Source organism: Sphaeramia orbicularis, chromosome 7 (genome assembly GCF_902148855.1).
Source record: "Sphaeramia orbicularis chromosome 7, fSphaOr1.1, whole genome shotgun sequence".
Lineage (NCBI taxonomy): Eukaryota > Metazoa > Chordata > Actinopteri > Kurtiformes > Apogonidae > Sphaeramia > Sphaeramia orbicularis.
Genome location: NC_043963.1, coordinates 48,067,829 through 48,091,002, shown reverse-complemented (window position 1 = coordinate 48,091,002; position 23,174 = coordinate 48,067,829). Strand labels below are relative to the sequence as shown.

The 23,174-nt window shown below is 37.4% G+C and overlaps 1 protein-coding gene across 4 annotated transcripts in view; it reads right to left on the bottom strand.

The window, feature by feature from the left end:
- kcnq2a (potassium voltage-gated channel, KQT-like subfamily, member 2a) overlaps nt 1-19,780 on the bottom strand; it is a 48,244-nt gene extending 28,464 nt beyond the window's left edge. For all 4 annotated transcript variants that reach the window (XM_030139481.1, XM_030139482.1, XM_030139483.1 and 1 more), the window contains exon 1: nt 19,172-19,780. In XM_030139481.1, coding sequence (XP_029995341.1) covers nt 19,172-19,470 — 299 coding nt within the window. In that variant the 5' untranslated portion in view covers nt 19,471-19,780. The remainder of the gene's footprint in view (nt 1-19,171) is intronic.
- Between the last annotated feature and the right edge of the window lie 3,394 nt (nt 19,781-23,174).

Here is a 23,174-nt window from a genome sequence, read left to right as displayed (position 1 = left end):
ACGTTCTAGTATGTTCTAAAACCTGACTGACGTGATTCTCATACACTAACAGAGGTTTCTGCAGCCACACTATCTCATTGCGCAGCCACACCTCCACATGAACGCAGAAGCACTTCACTCTAAAGACGATAACATGTGATTTCAAAGGTAAGAGGAAGCGCTCAGCCTGACCTCTGGGACCATCTTTAGGGAAGATCATCTGGACAGAATCCAAAGCAGCTCTAATGGAAAATGCCGGATGAAACCTAACTCTAGGACAATGCAAAGAGATGCAGCCAACATTAATCACAGTGAAGATACTGTGGAATGACAGCAAGTATCTCCCTGGAAGAGTATCCGATGGTAGAGCTCCTACTACACCCCACTAATGTCATTTTATAATCAGACAGTAAGATTGGATTTACCTGTGCTAAGAAACAAGAATGAGTGCTGTAGGTATGTAGGAACCAGTTCTAACAGGGGTGAGTGGGAGTGGAATTTAATCACAGCAAACATCCTGGATCTTACACTGTGGAAGGTGCTGAAAGTTGTGTAGTACTGACTCACAGACAACGTTACCAACAGTGACGCACCACCCTTTACAAGAACTATAGGCAAGAGGGAATAAGTTCACAATTTTAGTGCAGATGTGATTTTCCAAAATGCAAATGCAGTATCTGGAAAATCACAAATGCTTTTTCTTTTCTTTCTTTCATTTTTTTTTTTTTTTAAATATTTCACACATTCTACAAAAAATGTTTTCTTCTACAGGGTGGGGAAGCAAAATTTACAATATTCTGAGGCAGGGATTGAAAGACAGTGTATGACCAATTAGTTTATTGAAAGTCATGACAATTTAAATCTTCAAATCATATTTTACTGCATTTCTAACGGTCTTGTTGTCTACCTCAAGTTCAATTGCCATTTTTCTCATGGATTTGGTTGGATCCTTTAGGATTTTGGATTTGAGAGCTTTAATAAAAGCTTTGGTACATTTTTTGTGGCTTCCTCCACTTCCAGACTTTCTCGTAATAGTTTTGCTCATAGTCATTCTCTTCTTTCCATTATAAACAGTCTTTATGGACACTCCAACTATTTTTGAAATCTCCTTTGGTGTGACGAGTGCATTCAGCAAATCACACACTCTTTGACGTTTGCTTTCCTGATTACTCGTATGGGCAAAAGTTTCTGAAAAGGTATGGATAATAGTGCTAGGTATGATTATGATATCAATATATGTTTGGTTTCAAAACAATTGACGTAGTGCCTGCTGAGAAAAAAACAACTAAATGTCCATTGTAAATTTTGCTTCCCCACCCTGTATATATAGTATGAGGTGGAGTTTGTTACATTAATAAGGCTGTTGTTTAAAAAAAATGGATTTCACATTTGCATTGGTTCACCCATTTCCTCTCATACTGTCACGGCTCCACTGTTTTACCAAGTCTTCAAAAAGCCAAGATGGTAACAGCCAAAACACAAACTCACGATGTCAAAATGGTAGTATTGTTTGTATATAAATAAGTTAAGTTTGCTCCAAAATGAATTAATTTTGTAATTAATTAATCTATCAATTATTATATTATTATATCGAGGACAATAATTGAATTGAATAGCCAAAAAAATTGTAAAAATGTGAAAAAGACATGTCTGAAACTGACAAGCCTGCTTTGTTTTGCCTTTTTTTCCCAGAATCACCTGAAACGACAATCATAAAAAGTATTTTAAAAAGTATGAATTAAATATATCTTTCTAGAAATAACAACAAACAAGTCCAATGACATCTACAAACAATTTGTGCACTGCAGTCTTCAACACGTTTGTATCCAACTGACTAACAATTTACGATGGAACTAACATACAACTGAAAAAAAAATAAAGACAAACGTTTTTAATATTTGTGTTAAAGTTTAGAAGTTTAAAGGAATAAGTGATGATTCCAATGTAAAAAAACTGAAGATATAGACATTTTCTTCCTTTTTGTCCTTCTCTCTTCTGCGCTCCATGTTTGTGTTCATCCTGCTATTATGTGCATGTGAAAATTCAAATTAAGTGATCTTTTTGGATTCATTTTACTGTTATACATGTTGAAGTTGAAGTGCTTTATAAACTGTAGGTAGTTTAATCTACAGCGACGCGTCATATTCTCATACATTTAAAGTGTCACTGTTCTGTGAATAACATCTAATAATCTTCAAAAAGGCCTGTTTGCAGTTTTGTCACAAAGCATTTGTATGTTGAGTTTATTTTATTCAACAACTGTGGTTTTGAAAATCTGTAGTCTGAAAAGAAACTAAAGCAAAAGACAAATGTATTGCAGTAAGAAAACAATGTCCAGAGATGTGGTTGAAGATTGGAAACAGAGGAGCAGAGATGTGAGAGCATCTGTTTCTGTTTTGTCTTTATGCCACTGTAGTTTAATAAATGCCCCTCCCTTCTGCTTCCTGTTTGCATCCAATAAGAGTTTCACCATGACTTCTGACTTTCTAACTGAATTTACTGTCAATCTTCCAAATGCTACATCATCTATATTTAGGTATACCCTGGCTTTACGCTGCAGATTTGCTATATTTCTGTGATGTCAAATGCTTAATCTACAGTATTAAAAAAAGGCTTGATCTTCCACTGATTTCCCTGTTTCTGCTGCAGTCTCAGTTCGATGATGTCCGAGTCCTGGCATAGGCTGCTGGCTGTCAGCCAATCAGAATGAAGAAGCACTGATCTATAATGATTATACCATCCATAAACGCAGAATCTTTACAATGTTCTTTATGCTAAAGAAATCATCAGTGGACATGCTAGTACAAATACAGAGGCGCTCTGATCCTGCTCAGCTGTGGCTGCTGCATTTACCACTTAGATGTACACTTACATCTACATACATTTTACATTCTTTGTTCAGTCAGAAAGAGGTCACCCAGTAACAGCTACAGCATGTTTGCTCTTGGCATCTCATACATGATTGATAGCTGCTGAATCAGTCAGGTTTATGTAGGTTATCGTTTCACACAGCCTTGGTTTTACTGCAAATCTGCAACTCCTAAGTAAAATGTGGATGATTAAAATCTAGACAATATCTATATTATAAAAGGGAAGTATTTGTGTGCGAGTGTCTCAGGCATCGCACAAAATCCAGAAGGAGCTGATTGTTGCAGTGTGACATACTTATGTATTTTTATTATGTCAACGAAGAGGCTAGTAAAAATGACAAGTTGATAGGACCAATATTTTGGGAGATATTAGTCATTTTGGAATGCAATAGCCTTACAATCATGTTGCTATACCCAGAAACACATGAACGCTTTGGCAGTGACTGCTGGAGAAATGCGTTACAGCATGCATGAATACACACTAAATATCCATGCTGATGTTGCCTCTCAGGGTTGGGATGTGGAAATTAACCCCCCCCCCCCCCTTTTTCATATCCCACCCTCAGTATTGACAATGATGAAGTCCAGGATCTAGAACCTGTGGTCAATGCGTTGATAATCTCTAGCTGCTGAGAGGCTTTTCTACTACATATGAATTTCAGTGTCTGTCCTTTTCCCTTTATTACTGATGGTTATATCAGTGGTGTATGCTCATTTCTTCTGACCTGATCTCTTTTCAGATGGTGTACTTTTATATATTACTCTCTTTGTCAACAGTGCATGGTCTGGAAATGGCAAAACTACACAAAAATTGTATATTCTGACAAAAAACGGCAAGCTTCCTGTTTGGTTTAAGGAATGGCTCCAGTAGCCTTTTTTGCACTGGGACCTGATACACATGCTTAGCAAATTCACGTGTAACCTTGTATGGAGCTTGTTTTTAACCCTTCAAAGTCCCCGGAGGTGCCCTCACATCAAAATCGCAAACCAATTTCAGATGATGTATCAGCAGACGAAGCCTCACTGAATCTCCTTTCAAGGTGTGTGAAAAGTACAAATGTCAAAGTAATACTATGGAGTCACTCGTTTTGAAATCTAATACTTGTTGTAAAACCAGATTTATGATACACAATAACAACAGAATTTTCTACAATATTGTCATCACGTTTAGTGGAAAAGTGCACTATATCAACCAACCAGATGTGTGGCATCTTGTGATACCTAACAGTTTTTAGAAGTAGTTATATATAGTTTTCTAGGGGGTTCATTGAACATGTTTGTGCATCATATTGTGCCACCAGATTGTTTTGTAAATAGTTATATATAGTTTTTCTAAAAAAAAAAAAAAAAAACAACGCCGAAGGCATTTAGTGGATTTTCAAGTCAACAGTTGTATATAACTTTGTTATTTGCTGAATTTGTAATTGTTTTTCTGAAGCTTTCAATTTATGTGTTCATTGTAAGTATAAAAATGCATTGTTGAACATATTTTTGGTGAAAAACAGCAACAAATCTAACTTTTTCCTACTCAGGATTTATTTTTTGTGTGGTTTTATGTTTAGTGTGTGAAATAAAAAAAAAACTGTGAAGTCAGACTGGTGTCACTGTGCTAAAAAAAAAAAAAAAACTAAAAAAGACAATATAAACAGTTTTTAATGAGAAAAATAAAAGTAAAATCTAAAGTATTCAAAAACAGCCAAAATACACTCACACTTCTAAGGGTTAAAGGTGGTACTAAGGAGCCACTTCTGACAAACATTGAAACATTGAGTTGTTTAACTGTTAAGTCTCCATTTTGACATCTCTTTATGAAAGTTTATTAAAATACAACAGCTAGAAAATGGCAAACAGGACAAAAATTATGTTTTCAAATCAAAATAGAAGACATGCTGTAGTGTCTGGGGTTCTGCTCCAAGTAGGTTTTTGATATGACATTGTGTCTAAATCTGATACATCCGGTGAAACCTCCTGTTGGGAACTTTTTTGACTTCTGGGGCACATTCACCCCCTCCCACTCAAAATGCAGGCGTTTTGTCAGAATAATAATAAGAAAAAGTATCCTTCTTCATGCTGTTAAGTTCTTGGGCATTTATGGTCTCCTTCGATGGTACAACGCATGCTCTGCTTATTGTAACTTTCATTCATCTGTCTGTGTTTGGAGCCACACGCACCAGCTGTCCATGTGCAGACTGAAGTGAAAGCATTGCATGTCGATCATTGGGATGTTTGGATGTTTCAGACTCTGACATATTAAGGTCAAGGAGTCACTTCACATCTTGTCATTTGTAACACTTTTACATATCACTTCAGCAGGACTTGTAGTTCACAACCCTACACGAATATATTTGCACTTTGCTTTAGCATGCAATTCCCAAAAAGTTGCTGTACAAGACCACACAGAATCATTTCACACAGAATGTCGGAATGTGATTATATCAAAATAAAGGTACATTAATGCTATTTTCAAGTCAATTTTATGTCAGAGGCGAATGTTGTCCAAAATCAAGACAATATTGGACAATTCCACACACCCACTCCATGACATGCTGGTCAGTCACAGGAGGATGTTCAGTGAGAGACGGATAACTCCACCTTATAACCACATAATTATAATTACAAACAGCATTATTTTTGCACACTCATGTATTTCTTTAATTATCATACTGAAAATATATCATCTAGTACATATTGTACAAATTTCTGTTCTAATTTTGTGTCTTACACACACACACACACACACACACACACACACACACACACATATATATATATATATATATATATATATATATATATATATATATATATATATACATATATATATATATACACATATATACATATATATATATATATATATATATATATTTTTTTTTTTTTTTTTTTTTTTTTTTTCTGTTGTATTGATAATTTCTTTCCTGGCACTTTTTTATTATACTTGAATGGAGCGACTGTAACACCCAATAATCCAATTCAATTTATTTCAGTTTTATTTGAAGAGCCCTATATCACAACAAGGTTGCCTCACAGGGCTTTACAGAATTAGTTGGATATGAAAACAAACAACAGTCAAGTAAAAGGCAGATGAAGGAAAAGGATTAATGCCCCAGGCATCCCCCCTCCTTAGACCCTCCTTCTCTGCATGGAAAAACTCCAAACACCTAGTGGGATAGACAAACCTTGGGGACAACCACAGTGAAGGACAGATCCACTCCCATGGACGGACAGGCTAAAGATGCACCAGGAGTGATGGAGGTCCATTTGCACATGTAGTTACAGTCTGTAAAGATGCAGTAGGGTGGGAGCACATGAGGGGGTCCATTTCAGATCCCGTTGTCATTGGGGCCCAGGCGGCTGTCCCCCTGAGATTAATAAAGTATTTCTGATTCTGATATAAAACAAAGTGACGATGGGTAAAAGAGTCTCTTCATGCAAATGAAAGCTTTGCATATCTCTGGCTGTCTGCACGTCTATAGCTGGACATCAGTTTATGTGAGTGACTCGACCTTGCCAAGCTCATCAGTACGTACTAATGAGGACACTTGCTGATAAAGGAGGGGGCACAACCTGCCTTCTGCAGCACTTATACAATTAGCTTTTACACTCTGGCCTGTCTTCAACAGACTGTGGATTGTCTACGCTACCCATCCAACTATTATGAGCAAGTGGCAGACAACTAGACAAAAGGTTTGGTCAGCAGAGAGCGAAGAAATAACAAGGCCCAATAAGACTAGTGTTAAGTTGTGAAGGTGCAGCTAAATGTAACAGGCTGAGAGGTGCATTATGTCGATGAATTTCAACAATAAAAGTAAAGGATGATGATAACTTGTCATAACTTTTTCCAGTCTTCAATCATAGTAAAATTCTGATTAGAAAAATATAATCAATGTATTATCAGTAAAATATAATCAGCCAAAACAAAAAGCACACACACACAAACAGCACTATGTGAGCAGAATTCCAAATGAAAATATTGTCATGTAGAGCATTTGTAGAAAATGACAACTGGTCAAAGTACCAACACATGCAGTCTTTAGATCTTAAATAATGCAAACAAAATAAGTTCACATTCAGTTTTCAACAAGACAATACACACATTTAGGAGGGTTAGGACTTCACACATCTGTGTCTGGTGGAATAACCTGGATTTTCAGTCTCAGTTTTCTCTTCCCATAGTTGTTTATGTATGGTTATGGGAAGCTACAACTCTAACGTTACTTAATCTATAATAGAGGAAGGACAGCATATCCATCTGGGAATATAGCATGTGTATTACATCATATGTACAACATATATATGACATATAAATGCAATGAATGGTATCTTCTGTATAATATCATACTGTACTATACTATATATCATAGACATCACATAATATAAGATACACACTAATGATTATCAATTGTAACCTTTGACTGATTGTCAGAGCTGATATTCACATTTTTCTAATTCAGTCATTTCTCTCCTACCTACAGTGCTCTCTGATTGGTTAATATCAACTTTGTTTTATTAGTTGTTTTCTGCTGGAGTTTTTGTCAGATTCAAGTCTCAGTTATCTGTTGTATTTATCCATTATAATTCACATCAGTTTTGGCTCTGGAAAAACACAGCAGTCAATTTCTAATATATACAATATAACATTCTGTGCCAGCACTGAATATACACAGTTGGCCATAAAGTTGAAATAAAATATTTTTTTTTATCGCTTTTCATGAAATGATTGCGATGTGATTTATTGTTGATAAAGTATAACTGGGACTCAGGATATAATTTACATTACACCTGGTCAAAAGTGATTTCTGATAAATTTCTGATAAAGAGAGGAATGTGTCAGAAAATACAGTTATTCTAACTGTAAATGTTTCTATCTATAATTCTATAGTCATTACTTCTTGGATTGAAGACAAATGTGGACATGAAATAATGGTGTTTATGTTGATGAGACACTTACGACTCTGTGCACGTCTTTGTGCATCATTTCATCGCAGTTGTCTGTGAAACTGATACGTCAATGCAGTGACTACATACATAATTCCTGTATCACGTATCATAGTAGTATTGCATCCTGAGTTACTCACAACCCTAATCTATAAAATGCGTCATATTTTGAAAACCAGATGCATGGCTAAGAATTAACCCTCAAAGACCCAAACAGTCATCGCCAACCAAAACAATTACTGATCTGAAATGTTTAATAACTTCTGAACCACTAAACCCACCAATACGTTGAAATAATTGTGGGAAAATACAGTTTGTCATCTTTTCATGGTCATCACATATGACCCTTTTGGATGTTCAGAGGCTCTGTTGTGAACATGGAAACAAAGTCATCTTCTACAACATTGATTCACCAGTAAAACACATGGAGCTGGATCAATGACAGTGGATGGACACACTTGTTTTTACATTCAGTTATTGATATTTTTGCAGAAAAAGTCACTTTTTCTTCAGTTTTCTATGTTTTTGATATAATTACCCTCAACTTTAATCTGTGATTTTATGAATGTCTACTTGAGCAATAAATTAAATACAGGAAAATACTTGATTTTCATTGAAAAAAAAAAAAAAGAAAAATACAGAGGATAATATAATAAATGGTGAAAAATCACTTAAGAATAGTTAAATCAAGAGACAGATTAATTTGAGAACTGCCATAAAACTAGCCCTGGGTCTTCATGGGTTTAAACAATAATAAATTAACCATCTGTCAGGTATAATTAGAGGGAAAATGTTCAGTATAAAGTAGATATTAGTAAAAAGTTCCATATATGAAGAGTATACAGTATAAGTGAAATGTGATGAGACAACTGTTCTGGGATCAGTAAATCCACATGTAAAACCACATGGAGCTGACAAACACAACTACAACCACTTGTTGCCAGAGAAGTCCAAATGACATACAGTTATTCAGAACGTGACCACTGATCAATCAAGTTGAGGGATGCTGTTGTTGGAGGCAGAAAAGCCTGCATTTCACCCGGAGCTGCAGATAAAGAAACATTGATTTGCCCCGCTCAGCACAACATCGCCAGACTCACTCATCACGCTAAATTTAGACTGCGACGAACTCAAGGAGAGCAAATAAGGAAGAAAGGATTCTCACTAGGCTAAGTGTGCTTGTGAAGACCAGGTGCCAGCACTGCGGCTTTCATTCTGTGGACTAGGACTGATGATGATGATGATGATGATGATGATGATGATCTGTCTTGTTCATCTTATGTACATGCACATAATACTGCTCGAGTCACTGTTAACACTGTTTCTTAGAAATCACAAAACTTCATCCCCTATTCACTTCAGATGCAAAGAACAAGAAGAAAAAAACGTGTCAAGCCTGCACACTGAAATCATGTTCCCTGTAGGTTTTAAAGGTCTGTATCAGCAAATGATGCAACTTTCGCTGCAATAAAAACCATTTCCATTTCACTGAGGCCATATTTTTAGGCTTTTTTTTTGCAACTTCAGTGTGTCTAATAAAGAAAGGGCATTATAGTAAACATTCACATATTGGCGGTGGACTTTAGCTCCACCTTCAATACAGTTATATCACACAAACTGGTTCAAAAGTTGGGCAACTTGGATCTGGGCAGTTCACTGTACACCTGGATACTAAACTTTCTCATCAACAGACCCCAGAATGTCAGGATAAGAGACCACACCTCCTCCACTCTTATCCTGAAGACTGGTGCACCACAGGGGTGTGTCCTTAGCCCCCTCCTTTTCTCTCTTTTCACCCAGGTCTGTTCCCCCATCCATGCCAGCAACACCATAATCAAGTTCGCAGATGACACCACCATTATAGGACTGATTAAGGATAACAGTGAGTCAGCCATTAGGGAGGAGGTCCAGCATCAGCGGTGAAGGTGTGTCGACAATAACCTGGACCTAAACACATCAAAGACCAAGGAGATGGTAATGGACTTCAGGAGATCCAAACAAACTGAGCACTCCTCCCTCTATATCGATGGAGAGGGGGTAGAGAGGGTGGAGAGCTTCAGGTTCCTTGGAGTCCATATCTCAGTCGACCTCTCCTGGTCCACAAACACTCACCAGGTGGGGAAGGCACAACAAAGACTCAGAGCAGCTGAAACACTCAGTTTATTTAAATCCAGGTTAAAGACCCACCTGTTCTCAGCCGCATTTGAATAGAGTTTTTATTCAGAAGTTCAGATCTGCACTGTTTCTATTATGCTTAAAGTTTTTATCTGTTTATCTGTTTTCTGTTTTTGTTTTTCTCTCTCATGCCTATACTTTTTATTGCTTCCCTGCTGTAATGCTTTTAATGTTTAATGTAAAGCACTTTGAATTGCCTTGTACATGAGACGTGCTATATAAACAAACCTGCCTTGCCTTGCATATACTTCCTCAGGAAGCTCCATCAGGCCCACCTACCCCAACCCCTGTAAATCAGCTTCTACCGCTCCACCATCGAGAGCCTCCTGACCCACTGCTGTACAGTGTGGTTCAGCTGCTGTACTGCAGAGAGGACAGGAAGGACCTGCAGCGAGTGGTGAGAGCAGCAGAGCGGGTGATCGGAACAGCACTACCCCCCACCCAGCCACCCACCCACCTCAGAGACATCTACACTAGCCAACTCCAGCAGAAAGACAGTAAAAATCATCAAAGACCCCTCACACCCTGGATACCCCCCACTTCTCCCCCCTCCTCTCCAGAGAATCAGACCACTAAAAATGAAAACAAACCCACAAGCAGTTAAATGTGCCCCCCCTCTCCACACTGACTGAACAACCATCACCCCCAGTCTAATAGACTGTAATAGTACAATACTTACCCCACCCCAGGGCAATAGTCACAACCCATGCACCTTTTTTTCCTCAATCTTACCTGTATATATAATATATGGCCTTGTTAGTTGTCCATATTTCTTATTTGTTGTATAGAGTTAGCTTTTTCTATATTTCAGTAGTTTTTGTAGTACTTTAGTAGTGTATAGTTAATATTTTATCTTGGAGCTTTCGTACATTGCTGACATTTTTCAGTATTTGTGCAATATTTTGTGTGATATTTTTTATACAGTCCTTTTTTGCAATAATTGTTTTTGCTGCTTTTTTTAATTTTCATCATTCCTGTGACAGTGACAGAAAAGATCTATTCTATTCTATTCTATTCTATTCTATTCTATTCTATTCTATTCTATTCTATTCTATTCTATTCTATTCTATTCTATATTCACTGTTTAGTGGTTGCTTATTGTTGATTTCCAAGGTGGTTGTCATCAGTGTCTGTGTACAGAGTACTGCATCAGTTATCGTGACACTTGGTAGAAGGGCCAAGGTTGAAACCCTTAAAGATTGAGTATGTGATATTTGGTGACACTTAGCAATGATGTTGCAGGTTTCACTGCTTTGCCATCATCTCACCGTCCTTGACAGTAACTACTACTACTGGTCTGGTTCACACTCAGGTGTAGTAGGAGACAGTGATGCACCTTAATGCCGGACACAACCTGTTATGAAATGAAAAAAAAAAAGAATTATGAATAATTTATTTCATTTGTATAATTAAATCGTACACTCTGGACCTTTAAAGTTTGGTGACCCATATAAACTGTTTTTCCTTTTCTTTAACACTGGAGAGTCCAAAGCTAAAGTATGACTTGTAAGAGAAAGGTAACAGTCACTTACGGAAAAAAAACATGGCAGGAAGAAACATGTTGGATGAAAGTTGACGTTCGTGTCTCAGTTTTACCCACTAAGCTCACACCAGGGAAAGGTAAATAGAAGGATATTAATCCCCTTTCTTTTGTATGAAAATATATGTGTGATAAAATGTTTCAATATGAAATGCTGCCATTTATCTCTAAAGGACCCCAAAAAACTGTCTTAATCTTCAACATGTAACATATAAAAGCTCTCTAACTTAACTGTTCACCACCACAACTGTGAGGCGTCACCATTTTCTTACTGAAATGGTTTTTATGATACTTTTAATAAGAGTAAGTTCATTAAAACCTCCATCAGTGACTTGCATTATCAGTTCACTCTGATCCAGTTATGTCATTCACCTCTGTTATTGTTATAATTGTGGGGAGAATCATCTCAATAAATTATCAGATAGTCTTTTGAATCCTTGTTACCATGGTAACAGTTAAAATAACCAGTGGCACCGACACAGATAATAATTGTTGCTTTTAAAATATTTTATTATGTGGTTTAGTGGATGGTTGTTGTATATAACACTACATTCTGGACATAATAATGCTGTTACGCATTAATCTATAGAGCACTTACTATTTCGCTACATGTCGAACTTAGCCCCAAAGACACACTGAGATTTCAGGCACTGAAGACAGTCCTGAGACTAAAATTGAATGAGCTCTGACACTGTTTAATCTTTCCAACCCCTCGTTAGACTAAACCTAATTATGAGCTGAACAGAAGATGCTCATCTGAAATAGCATCGGGATTCACTGTATAAATCAAACCAAAGACAAACGCATACGCACAGCCATCTGGGCCTAAAACCATGTACACAGTATCTCTTTACAGACACAGATCCAGACCAAATCCAGACTCAGTGATCATAGTTTTTCCACAGACAAAATACAATATAAGAAATCCAGGCAGTTGATGCACCCAACCCAGTCTCATATCAAAACGTAAAATAGCTAAGTTTATCCACAGTGCTAAATGCATCAGTTTCACAATTAGGGCCTAAAAATTGTAAAATGTTCACGTTTTTTTAAATCCCATTCTTTTCCATTGGCCTCAACCCAGTCTCATATCAAAATGTGAAATAGGTTGATGCACCACAGGTGAGACCACAGAGAATCTGTTATTCTTAAAACATGACAAATATAATTAAATATGAAACTACATTTGATTAATTAGTTTCACACTTCACAACAAATGACAATAAATCACAAATGTTGTACAGAACTATATAACATGTGAGGAAGTGACAAACTGAGGAACTCATAACATCGATGAATGCGACAAATCCTGACACATTGTAAACATATACATACTGACGTATTTATACTTTATCACTTCCAATTTATGCTCCTTTATACTTGCACCTTATTATAGAAACAAACATGGACCTTTTTTTCTTCACTACATTTACTTGACACTTACTGTAATTTCCCAGTTTCAGATAAAGTCTATCTATCTATCTATCTATCTATCTATCTATCTATCTATCTATCTATCTATCTATCTATCTATCTATCTATCTATCTATCTATCTATCTATCTATCTATCTATCTATGTGTTACATTTTTAGACATTGCTCACCACACCATTAGAGAACATTCATTCATGCATTTATTCATTCATTTTCTGAATCCGCTTTATCCTCACTAGGGTCACAGGGGTTTCTGGAGCCTACACCATATACTTATGGGCGAAGGCGGGGTACACCCTGGACATGTCGCCAGTTCAAGTTCATCGCAGGGCTGACATATAGAGACAAACAATCACTCTCACATTCACACCTATGGGCAATTTAGATTAATCGATTAACCTATCAGTGCATGTCTTTGGAAAGTGGGAGGAAGCCAGAGTACCCGGAGAGAACCCACACAGACACAGGGAGAACCATTAGAGAACAATGAACTGAAAATTCAATTGAACTATACATAGATCAGAATATTAACAGATCTTTCTCATTGTGGCCTTTTAAGGTGGTTGTAGCATTCATGTATGTTTTATAATGACCACTAAAGAGCCAGTACGCTGATTTAATGCTGATGATGCTGATAAAGAACAAGTATACGGTTCAATAGATAAGTTCAAAGATTAGTTCATGAGTCTGTTGTCTGTCTTTTGTCATGAATGTAGACAACTGAGACAGTTTTCAGCAAAGAAATGTGCTGAACAATGACAACACCAACAGTACAAAATAAACTCAAACACAAATGGAAGATAGAAAAGAGGAAAAAATAGAGCTGAGCTAATGTAGGATTAACTCGTTTGAAAACATGAATCTTATTTCACAGAAGTACTATATGTATTTTGTCTAAGCCTTTACATGATAAAGACCCAGTGATACTTTTGTGGCAGTTCCCAAATGAATTTTTCTCTCCATAGAACCTTTCTTATGGGATTTATCACCCTTTATTAAAATATTATCCTCTGCATTTTGTGTTTTTTTCAGTGAAAATCAGGCATTTTCCTAGACTTAATTTACTGATCGTGTAGACGTTTGTAAAAGCTCCGATTAAAATAGAGGGCTATTATATCAGAAACAGAGAAAACTGAGGAAAAAGTGACTTTTTCAACAAAGATGTCTCCAAGCACTGTCATTTGTCAAACTCCACAGAATATTATTAGAGAATGTTCATACTTTAATTTCAAAAGGAACCAAAAAAGAAAGGGCTGATGACCATCTTTGTGTCAACATGATAAAGGAAACTAGTGTGAGATGTTTCCCAGAGGATTTACCATGGGACACAGTCGATCCCCCCTCACACTGGAACCCGCAGTCCCCGTCTCATGTCTCACACTGACCTTTCTAATCCTGACACAAACCATTCAATCACATCTCAGTGCTTTGACAACCGGCATCTGTCTTCTATTGTCCTCGCCTTGTTTCTCCCCAGTTTGTCTTGAGCCAGCTAGCTCAGCACAAAAAGTGAAGAAGTGGACCACGTCCTCAATCTGCCTCTGTGAATCACTGTGAGAAAGTTTTCAGGAACATTTATCCCCATTTGTGTTCACGGATTGATCATTCTTTCGCTCTTTGGTGCAGCAGATGTGTCAGCAAACACTACAGCTGTTCCTCTGACAGCAGGCTGTTGCTGCTGCTGGGACAGGCCTCTGCTGTCACAGTTTTGCCTTTTTAGGATGTTCAAAGTCAGCCTCACAGCGCTGGATTTTACATTTTGCAATCTTCTTGACTGCAAATCCCCTCTCCTCGTGTCTCTCCCCTTTCAACTGCTGGAGCAGTGAGTGGAAAATCAGCAGTAAGGTGGCCTCGCTCTGGGACAGCTGCATAGATAGATGGAGGGAGAAAAGAGAGCGAGCACTCGGGATATAGGCCCTCATGATCCACGTATTGATCATTCACACATGGATTGCAAAAAGAGACTGCAGAGCAAAACACTTGAGAAGAAACACGTCGAAAAGAAGCAGCCGTCATATAGGTGCACGTTAAAATTCAAGGCCACCATATCATCTTGTACGCCAAAAGCTGCCTTTCAAAGTTGAGGTAAGAAGATGAATAAAGAAAGTGGTGAAAGGATTGGATCGAAGTCAGCACATGATAGTTTTATAAATCAGCTGGCTGGAAGTAAAAAGAGTTGGAAGATGAAATGAAGTGTGCTGACTATGAATAATGTATAGAACAGACAAATGGAACAGAGGCTGAGTCGAGGTTACTCAGGCCCCAAATGCCTTTTTTTCTCCACAGGCCACGTGGAAGTGCTGAAAAATGGCCACATGTCAGGGTGACTTTAGTGCTTTACTGATCACAGTCATATGTTCTGTTACCTTTCTCAGGTCAGAGTTGTTTTTTTTGCGTAACTGGAGGATTATTTCTCCAAGCAGGCTGACTTGCTCCTTCTTCTAACTAGGTTGCTGGTTTGGTTCCATATGCTCAATGAATTATGCTGCTCCCTGCACTAGACTCAGCCGAGCAACTCACAGATCCTCCATCAGTCAATAAAGATTCCCCAAAAAGACATACAAATGGTGACGGAGGAGTTTAAGATGGAGCTGCAATAGTATTCAGTTAATAATTAAAAAGTGGCCATAGGGCTTGGTTGAATGTGTGTGTGTGTGTGTGTGTGTGTGTGTGTGTGTGTGTGTGTGTGTGTGTGTGTGTTCTTCTGAGCATCAGCTGTCTCGGAGGAGTCGATATGCTGTGCACAGTGAATTCCTTAATGCCGTGGCCATTTCAGGTCCTCACCACAGAGCAGCAGTATCACTGGATGGAAAGGATTTGGGCATAGCTGCAGGGTGGACTATCAAACACAGTTTAAGCACCTTTTCATTCGGGGAGCTTTTAGACTAACATACTGCGTTTGACTTTGTCTGTAAAAGCACCAAACTGCCGCAAAAGTTGTAAGGGAAGAAGTAGATTTCACATTTAGAGATGAAGTCATTATGCAGAGTACTACTCAGCCTGTATAGAAATTAAACACAGATATCAGACTTTATAATCAGGCACTTAGAGCAAGTGTACCAGCGACACAGACTTCAAAAAACGTGGGTGTGTCTGGTGAATAGATGCTATCAGTTACACTATGGGAGATGTAGGATCCACTTATCATCTGCTGAACAGAATCATATTACAATATAGTTACTAATACAAATAACGTAATAAAAGGTCATTACTGATCTGAATATCTCAGCCAAGGCAAGAAATAGCTTCAGAAAAAAATCAAATAGATTCAGGTCACTGAACAATAATAAAAAATCAAAGTCAAGCCCATGTGGAGATTTGTGACCTATCATTTTCTTGGAAAGAAAATATTTGCAGTGGAGAAGCCTGATATTAGCCATCGGCCAATAGGAGAGAAAAATACTGTTCATGCTGACACATAAAATCCTGTGGACATTAATTAATTAGTCCGTCTCTGATATAAACAACACTGTCAATTCTTTAGTTTAAGGAGATATATTAACTTTTCTGTTTTTGGCAAAACAGGTTCATTAACTGGATGTTCAGTCTGCATTCTGTGTGAAAGTTCTCATGGGAGGTCACTCTCACATGTCCTACTTTAATATTTGACTGTTTGTTGTTAAATAAACAAAGGGGTGAACACACAGACATCACAGATCAACAACATTCATCTTCATGATGGAAACACGTGATTGTTCAGCTCATATGACTCAGTGTTTTTTGTCCACTTCACCTGAAACACAAATAAAACACACAGCTTTAATACCTGCAGTCTGGTTCTTAGCTATGGATCCAGAACACACAGGTTCAGTGTGTAGATTTAAGGGGATTCGTCCCCATGAATCTTTAAGAACATGTTCCATCAGTCCTACCCCAAAAAAACATGACAGAATTTGAGGACTTTTACTTCAAAAAAGTACCACAATGTTAATGAGATGCAATAATGCAAGATATGAGCTCCTTTTTGCTGCCACAAAGGTCTTATTTGATCAATGTTTAGAACATTTATGGTCAAAATGTGTTGTAGGATTTTTCTAGGTTTCATTCAGCTTTGATATTTCTAAAGTCTGGCCAAAACACAGATGTGTCCAATATGTTATAGCAAAAAGGGTAAAAACCCAAGACTACAGAGCTGTTTAAGACCAGAGGTTTACAAATTAACCCTTAAAGACCCACAACTATTTTTGTCACAACTTCCACATATTTTTTTGTCCTTCCCAAGTGACTGATCTCCATTTAGGCTTTTATAATATTATCCTCTGCGTTGTGTATTTTTTGGTGAAAATCAGTTCAATTAATTTTCCTACATTTAATTCACTGATAACATAGATGTTCATAAAAGCTCATTGTAAATTCAACATTTATTAGATCAAATAAGAAAAAATGAGGAAAAAGTGACTTCTTCAACAAAGTATATCATTAACTAAACATAAAAACAAGCATGTCCATCCACTGTCATTTATCAAACTCCATGGGTTTTACTGGTGAATCAATGTTGTAGAAGATGACGGTGTTTCCACGTTCACTACGGAGCCTCTGAACGTGCAAATGGGTCATATCTGATGACCATGAAAAGATGACAAATCGTATTTTACCTCAATTACTTCAGCTTTTTAATAGGTTTAGCGGTTCAGAAGTTATTAAACTTTTTAGATCAGTAGATGGTTTTGGTTGCCAATGGCTGGATTTTTGTTTGGGTTTGGCAGCCAAGTCTTGGTATTGGTAATGTGTGCCACAAAACCTCTTTACTCCACATTTTCTTAGTTTGGCTCTGATCAGCTTAACCCATAAAGACTGAGTGCTACTTTTGTGGCAGTTCCCAAATTAATTTTTCTCTTTATTTAACCTTTCTTAAGTGACTTATCATCATCATTTACTATAATATTATCCACTGTATTTTGCTGTTTTTCTGTGAAAATCAGGTATTTTCCTATATTTAATTCACTCAGATTAAAGTTGAGGGTTATTATATCAGAAACGGAGAAATCTAAGGGAAAAGTGACATTTTCTGCAAATATATCAGTAAATGAACCTAACCTAAGTTTGTCTATCCACTGTCATTTATAAAACTCCATGGGTTTTACTGGTGAATCAGTGTTGTAGAAGATGTGTGAAGAGTGTTTCCTTGTTCAATACTGAGCCTCTGAATGTCCAAATGGGTCATATCTGATGAACATGAAAAGATGACCAACTGCATCTTATACCAAATATGTACTTGTATTGATAGGATTTAGTGGATAAACAGATATTAAACATTTTAGATTTGTAGATGCTTTTGGTCGACAGTGGCTATTTGGGTCTTTATGGGTTAAATATAGAATATTTGTTCTTTAATATCAAGAGGAACCCAAAATAGAGAGGGCTGATGACACCAGTTATTTACATGTATTGATTAGTGGATCCACAATATTGAATATTTTAGATTAGATTTAGATTATTCGGTACATCCTTTTAGTCAGTGGTGGATGTCTGGGTCTTCATGGGTTAATTAAAATGAATCTATCACTAATATGACAAGGTGACACAAGCACATCTGAGTTGAACTGTGTGCTGATTGTACAAATAAAGCAACAAATTGATGCATAAAAATCAGCAGAATGAAATGTTCGACCCTCAGAATCCCCTCGAACAGGACCCCCAGACCCCTTCTCTATGTGACCCTCCACATTCCACCCAATCCTCCTCCCATGTGAGTCCACATGCGTGCGCACATTCCAGTCCAACTGCAACGTTCATTAGTGGAAGTAGTGACGCGGCGCGGAGCTGTCCACGGAACGCGGTGCTGAAACCCACTAACACACGCAAACACACATACACACATACACACATACACACACTGCACTGCATACTGCAACATATAGCAACTCAAATAATCAATGTCCAACAACAGTGTGTAAGATGAGACGCACATATTCCGCATCAAGGCTTCACCTCTATCGTAAAGTGTGTAAAAAGCTGACGAGTCTGCGTGAAATGAACAGTATGAGGAGTTGTGTCAGGAGTTCTGCGGGTGGACTGGTCCCTCCTAGATTCAGAGCTACAGCAGCCTGGCAGCGTGACAACTCTTAACCCTTTCATGCACCATCTCATCATGATCATCCATGAAGAAAAAAACAAATAACATCACACAAAACCCGATAAATTCCAGAAACAGCGTCAAAATATCCATCCAGTCAGAGTAGACCTGTCAGGCCGTCATGACACACACCATCAACATGCTCCAAACGCCACTTACACATAAGCGTGGTAGATGAACGCCCATCCCCGTGGTCTCTCCAGCGCATTATAAAGGAAATTCTGTAGTTTCCGATAGCTGGCATTTTTCTTGGACGGTCTGGGTCTGCCGGCGGAGATGCTGGACCTGGGTCTGCAGAGGATGCTGCTCCGCTTGGTGCTCTCCGAACCCGCAATGAGCAGCGCCCCATCCCTGTTGGATTCGGGAGCGCCGGGGTCCAGACCCACGAACCCGACTTTGTGCTTCTTCTCTCCGGCTTGAGTTGGGTAAACCCCGCCGTTGAGAGATTTCTGCACCATTCTAAAGTCGAGGCGACTCTGGTGAGGAGTTGTCCGTGCCCTTGCCGCGGGGATGCATCACCGGCGCTGAGGGGTGTGTGTACTGGCGGTGGTGAATGCGGTCGGTGTCGGTCCCCCTTGAAAACCTATTGCAATAACTACGCGAAACTGCACTGTGGATGCTTTTGCCTTAGCCCCTTCCGGCCATTTGACACACACGGCAGGGAGGAACCTGCACATGATTTTCACTCCGCTCTAATCACTTTGGGCATCAGCCAAGTATAGTCTGCAACAATGTCTGTGCCCACAAGGTTTTAATCACACCACAAAGGTTATTTAAAAAAAAAAAAAAAAAAAAAAAAAAAAAAAGAGAGAGAGAGAGAGAGAGAAAGAAAAAGAAATTTAACCATCATGTCTCCAGTGGAACAAACATCTACTCTGGGTGTTGCATTCTGTCAAATAAATAAGAACAAGTTGGTGTTTTGGGAATGTGAAGGTGTCATCCTGAAATAACCTCCCTTTCCCTTCAGAGCAGCTGCATGGAAGGCTTTCATCTGATGATGCATGTTCCATGCAATATTGATACCTGCAGCTTTTTACAGACAGGGTAATGGGCACCTAAAAGTATGTCAAGTTATGTTTTTAAGACCGTCTGATTAGGATGCAGACTGAGCTGGCAATACAGAGAGTAAGTGTCAAAATGTAAAAAGACCATCAACAAAGCTGAAGCAGAAAAGGGAAAACAGACATTTCAGAATGAGTACCTGATTTGGATCAGTTAGCAACAAATTGGTACTGAGTGATGTTCATTGAATGGTATTATCTGTGAAACTGATTTAAGCCACAACAGAAGATGAACTGTTGTCCAGAGCTCAAGTTTAACCAGTTTTATAAGTTTTTGTGTAAGAAATAGAGGGTTTCTTTCATCTGACTGTCCTAAAATAACACAGATGATGAGTGACCACTTTACAAATATAAGTAATTAACCCATATAAACCCAGTGCTACTTTTATGTCAGTTCCCAAATGAAATTTTCCTCTATATTTAACCTTTCTTAAGCAATTTATCTCCATTTGTTTTAATATTATCTTCTGTATTTTGCATTTTATCAGTATAAATCACCTATGTCCCTGTATTTAATTCACCGATCATGTACATGTTCATAAAAGCTCAGATTAAAGTCGAAGCTTATTATATCAAAAACAGCGAAAACTGCAGAAATTGCGACTTTTTCAGTAAACTATATCATTAACTGAATATAAACCAGGCATTTCACTCCACTGCCATTGATCCAAATGGGTCATATCTGATGACTATGAAAAGATGACAAACTGCATTTTACACCAATTATATGCATGTATTGATAGGATTAGTGGATCAACAGGTATTAAACAGTTTAGATCGGTAGATGCTTTTGGTTGGTGATGGATGTTTGGGTCTTTATGGGTTGAATAGTAAAATAATCTAATTATACAGTATTGCAATTGCAGTGACTTTAACACATAAAGACCCAAACATCCACCGACGACCAAAAGCATCTACTGATCTAAAATGTTTGATAACTATATTACCACTAAACCTATCAATACGTGTAAATAATTGGAGTAAAATGCAGTTTGTCATCTTTTAATGTCCATCAGATATGATCCAGTTGGACGTTTAGAGGCTCCGTAGAGAACGTGAAAACACCATCATCTTCTACAACACAGATTCACAAGTGAAACCAATGGATTTTGATAAATGACAGTGGATGGAGACACTTTTTTTTATGTACAGTTATTGATATCTTTTGTTGAAAAAGTCCGTTTTTCCTCATTTTTTTAATGATTTGATCTAATAATCTTTGAATTTACTCAGCTTTGAAGAACATCTACATCAACAGTAAATTAAATATTGTAAAATACCTGATTTTCTCTGAAAAATGCAAAAGGTGAATGATAATATTAAAAATAAACAGATAAATCACTTGGGAAAGGCAAAACAAAGTAAAAACAACTGTCGGTGTTTAAGGGTTAATGTCATTGATGATTTATTTCATCATATTTTCTGTAAACTCAAACATATTGTAAGATCTCATTCATCACTCAAAGATATGTATCATAACCACATGGCATGATAAAAAACTTCCAAATGACCTGTAAACTATGGCATGTTGAAAAATATTCAGAAATTGTTGAACTTCTTGAGACCCAGCAATACATTTATATCGTCTGTAGGGGACAAGAGTTTCACAGCGTTACTAAAAAAAATGCTGTCCACTGCAAAGAACATTCCATAAAGAAAATTTAAATGTATCTGAAAAAACTGCTGCATTATGGTGTTTTCAATCAAACAAATTATTTAATGTTCAAAAAAAAAAAACAACAAAACTTTTACTTTCCTGGGTCTCAGTCTCAGGAGGTTAATTATGTTACAAAGTTAAACTGCCTCTAATCATATATTTAAACCAGGTTAGACTAGCTCTTATTACCCCGCCCCCAGAAGGGGAGGCAAGGGGTATTTTTGGTCGGGTTTGTTTCTTTGTTTGTTAACACTTTAGCAGCAAATCTATTGGTTGACTTCATACCAAATTGGGTTTATAGATTGCCAGTGAATTAGAATAGATTTTATTACATTTTGGGAAAAGTAGGTCAAAGATCAAAATTTTAATCAATTTTTTTAATCTTGTTTTTCCCCCATTTACTTATAATGTGAATGCATTCTGTGAGATGAGATGGTCTGATAGGATTCATGGACATTTATTGCATTTATGTTCCACTTATTAAAACTGAAACAGAGACTGACACTGAAAGCCATGTTTTGTATTGTGTGTTTTACTGGGATCTGGATGAAGAACTGAATGTTCCGTATTTTCATTGCTGCTGAACTTCATCTGTATCTTGCAGATTCGTACTTTGTTACTGTGGTACCATACTGGGACCGTTAACATATGCTGTCTGTCTATGGTGACATCAGCACATGTATAGACACGATAACATCAGCTGGATCGATGCCAAAATAAGTTACAATACATGCGAGGGGGGGAGTTTGTTGTGCCTGGCACCACTTATTTGTTTACTGGGATCTTAAAGTCATATTCAGTATTGTTTTTGTGTATTTTATTACCTTAAATAAACAGACAAGACATTTAAACTATTCTCAGGAAGTAACATAGTGGTCTTTCTGACAGGAAACTATTTGAATATGATATCACTCCCACATAATCCAGACTAACACTCTTAAAGTTCCACCCATTGTCAGTCTTTTTTACTCTGACATTGTTGAAGTTTATTCAAAGTTACCTCACTGAATTTTGATCAAAGATATGCATCACTGAGTTCTTAGATTTTAATATTTAGTAGTTGTTTGCTGTTAGCTTCTGTTTCGATCAATCAAAAGTGAATATCAACATGAAAAGTTAAATTTGCACACATTATTTATTAAGTGGGCTCATTTTTTAGCTAAAGATCTCTATTTTATGGAACTGTTATCCTTTTTAAAATACACTTAGACAGTACAGGAGAAGTTCCAAATCTTCTGCTAGGCTGCATTAAATTAACAAAAAGACATGCAAAAGACTGTCTATTACTTTGAAAAACTAAAATTCTGAATGAAGTTCGTGAATTCATACACTGGTCACATTTAAAAAGACTATCTGTGATCTGTTACAGAGAAATTACTCTTTATTTGTAATTTACCTATATCAGTATGGACCGCCACAAGTTGTAAATAACACTGTGTTAGTA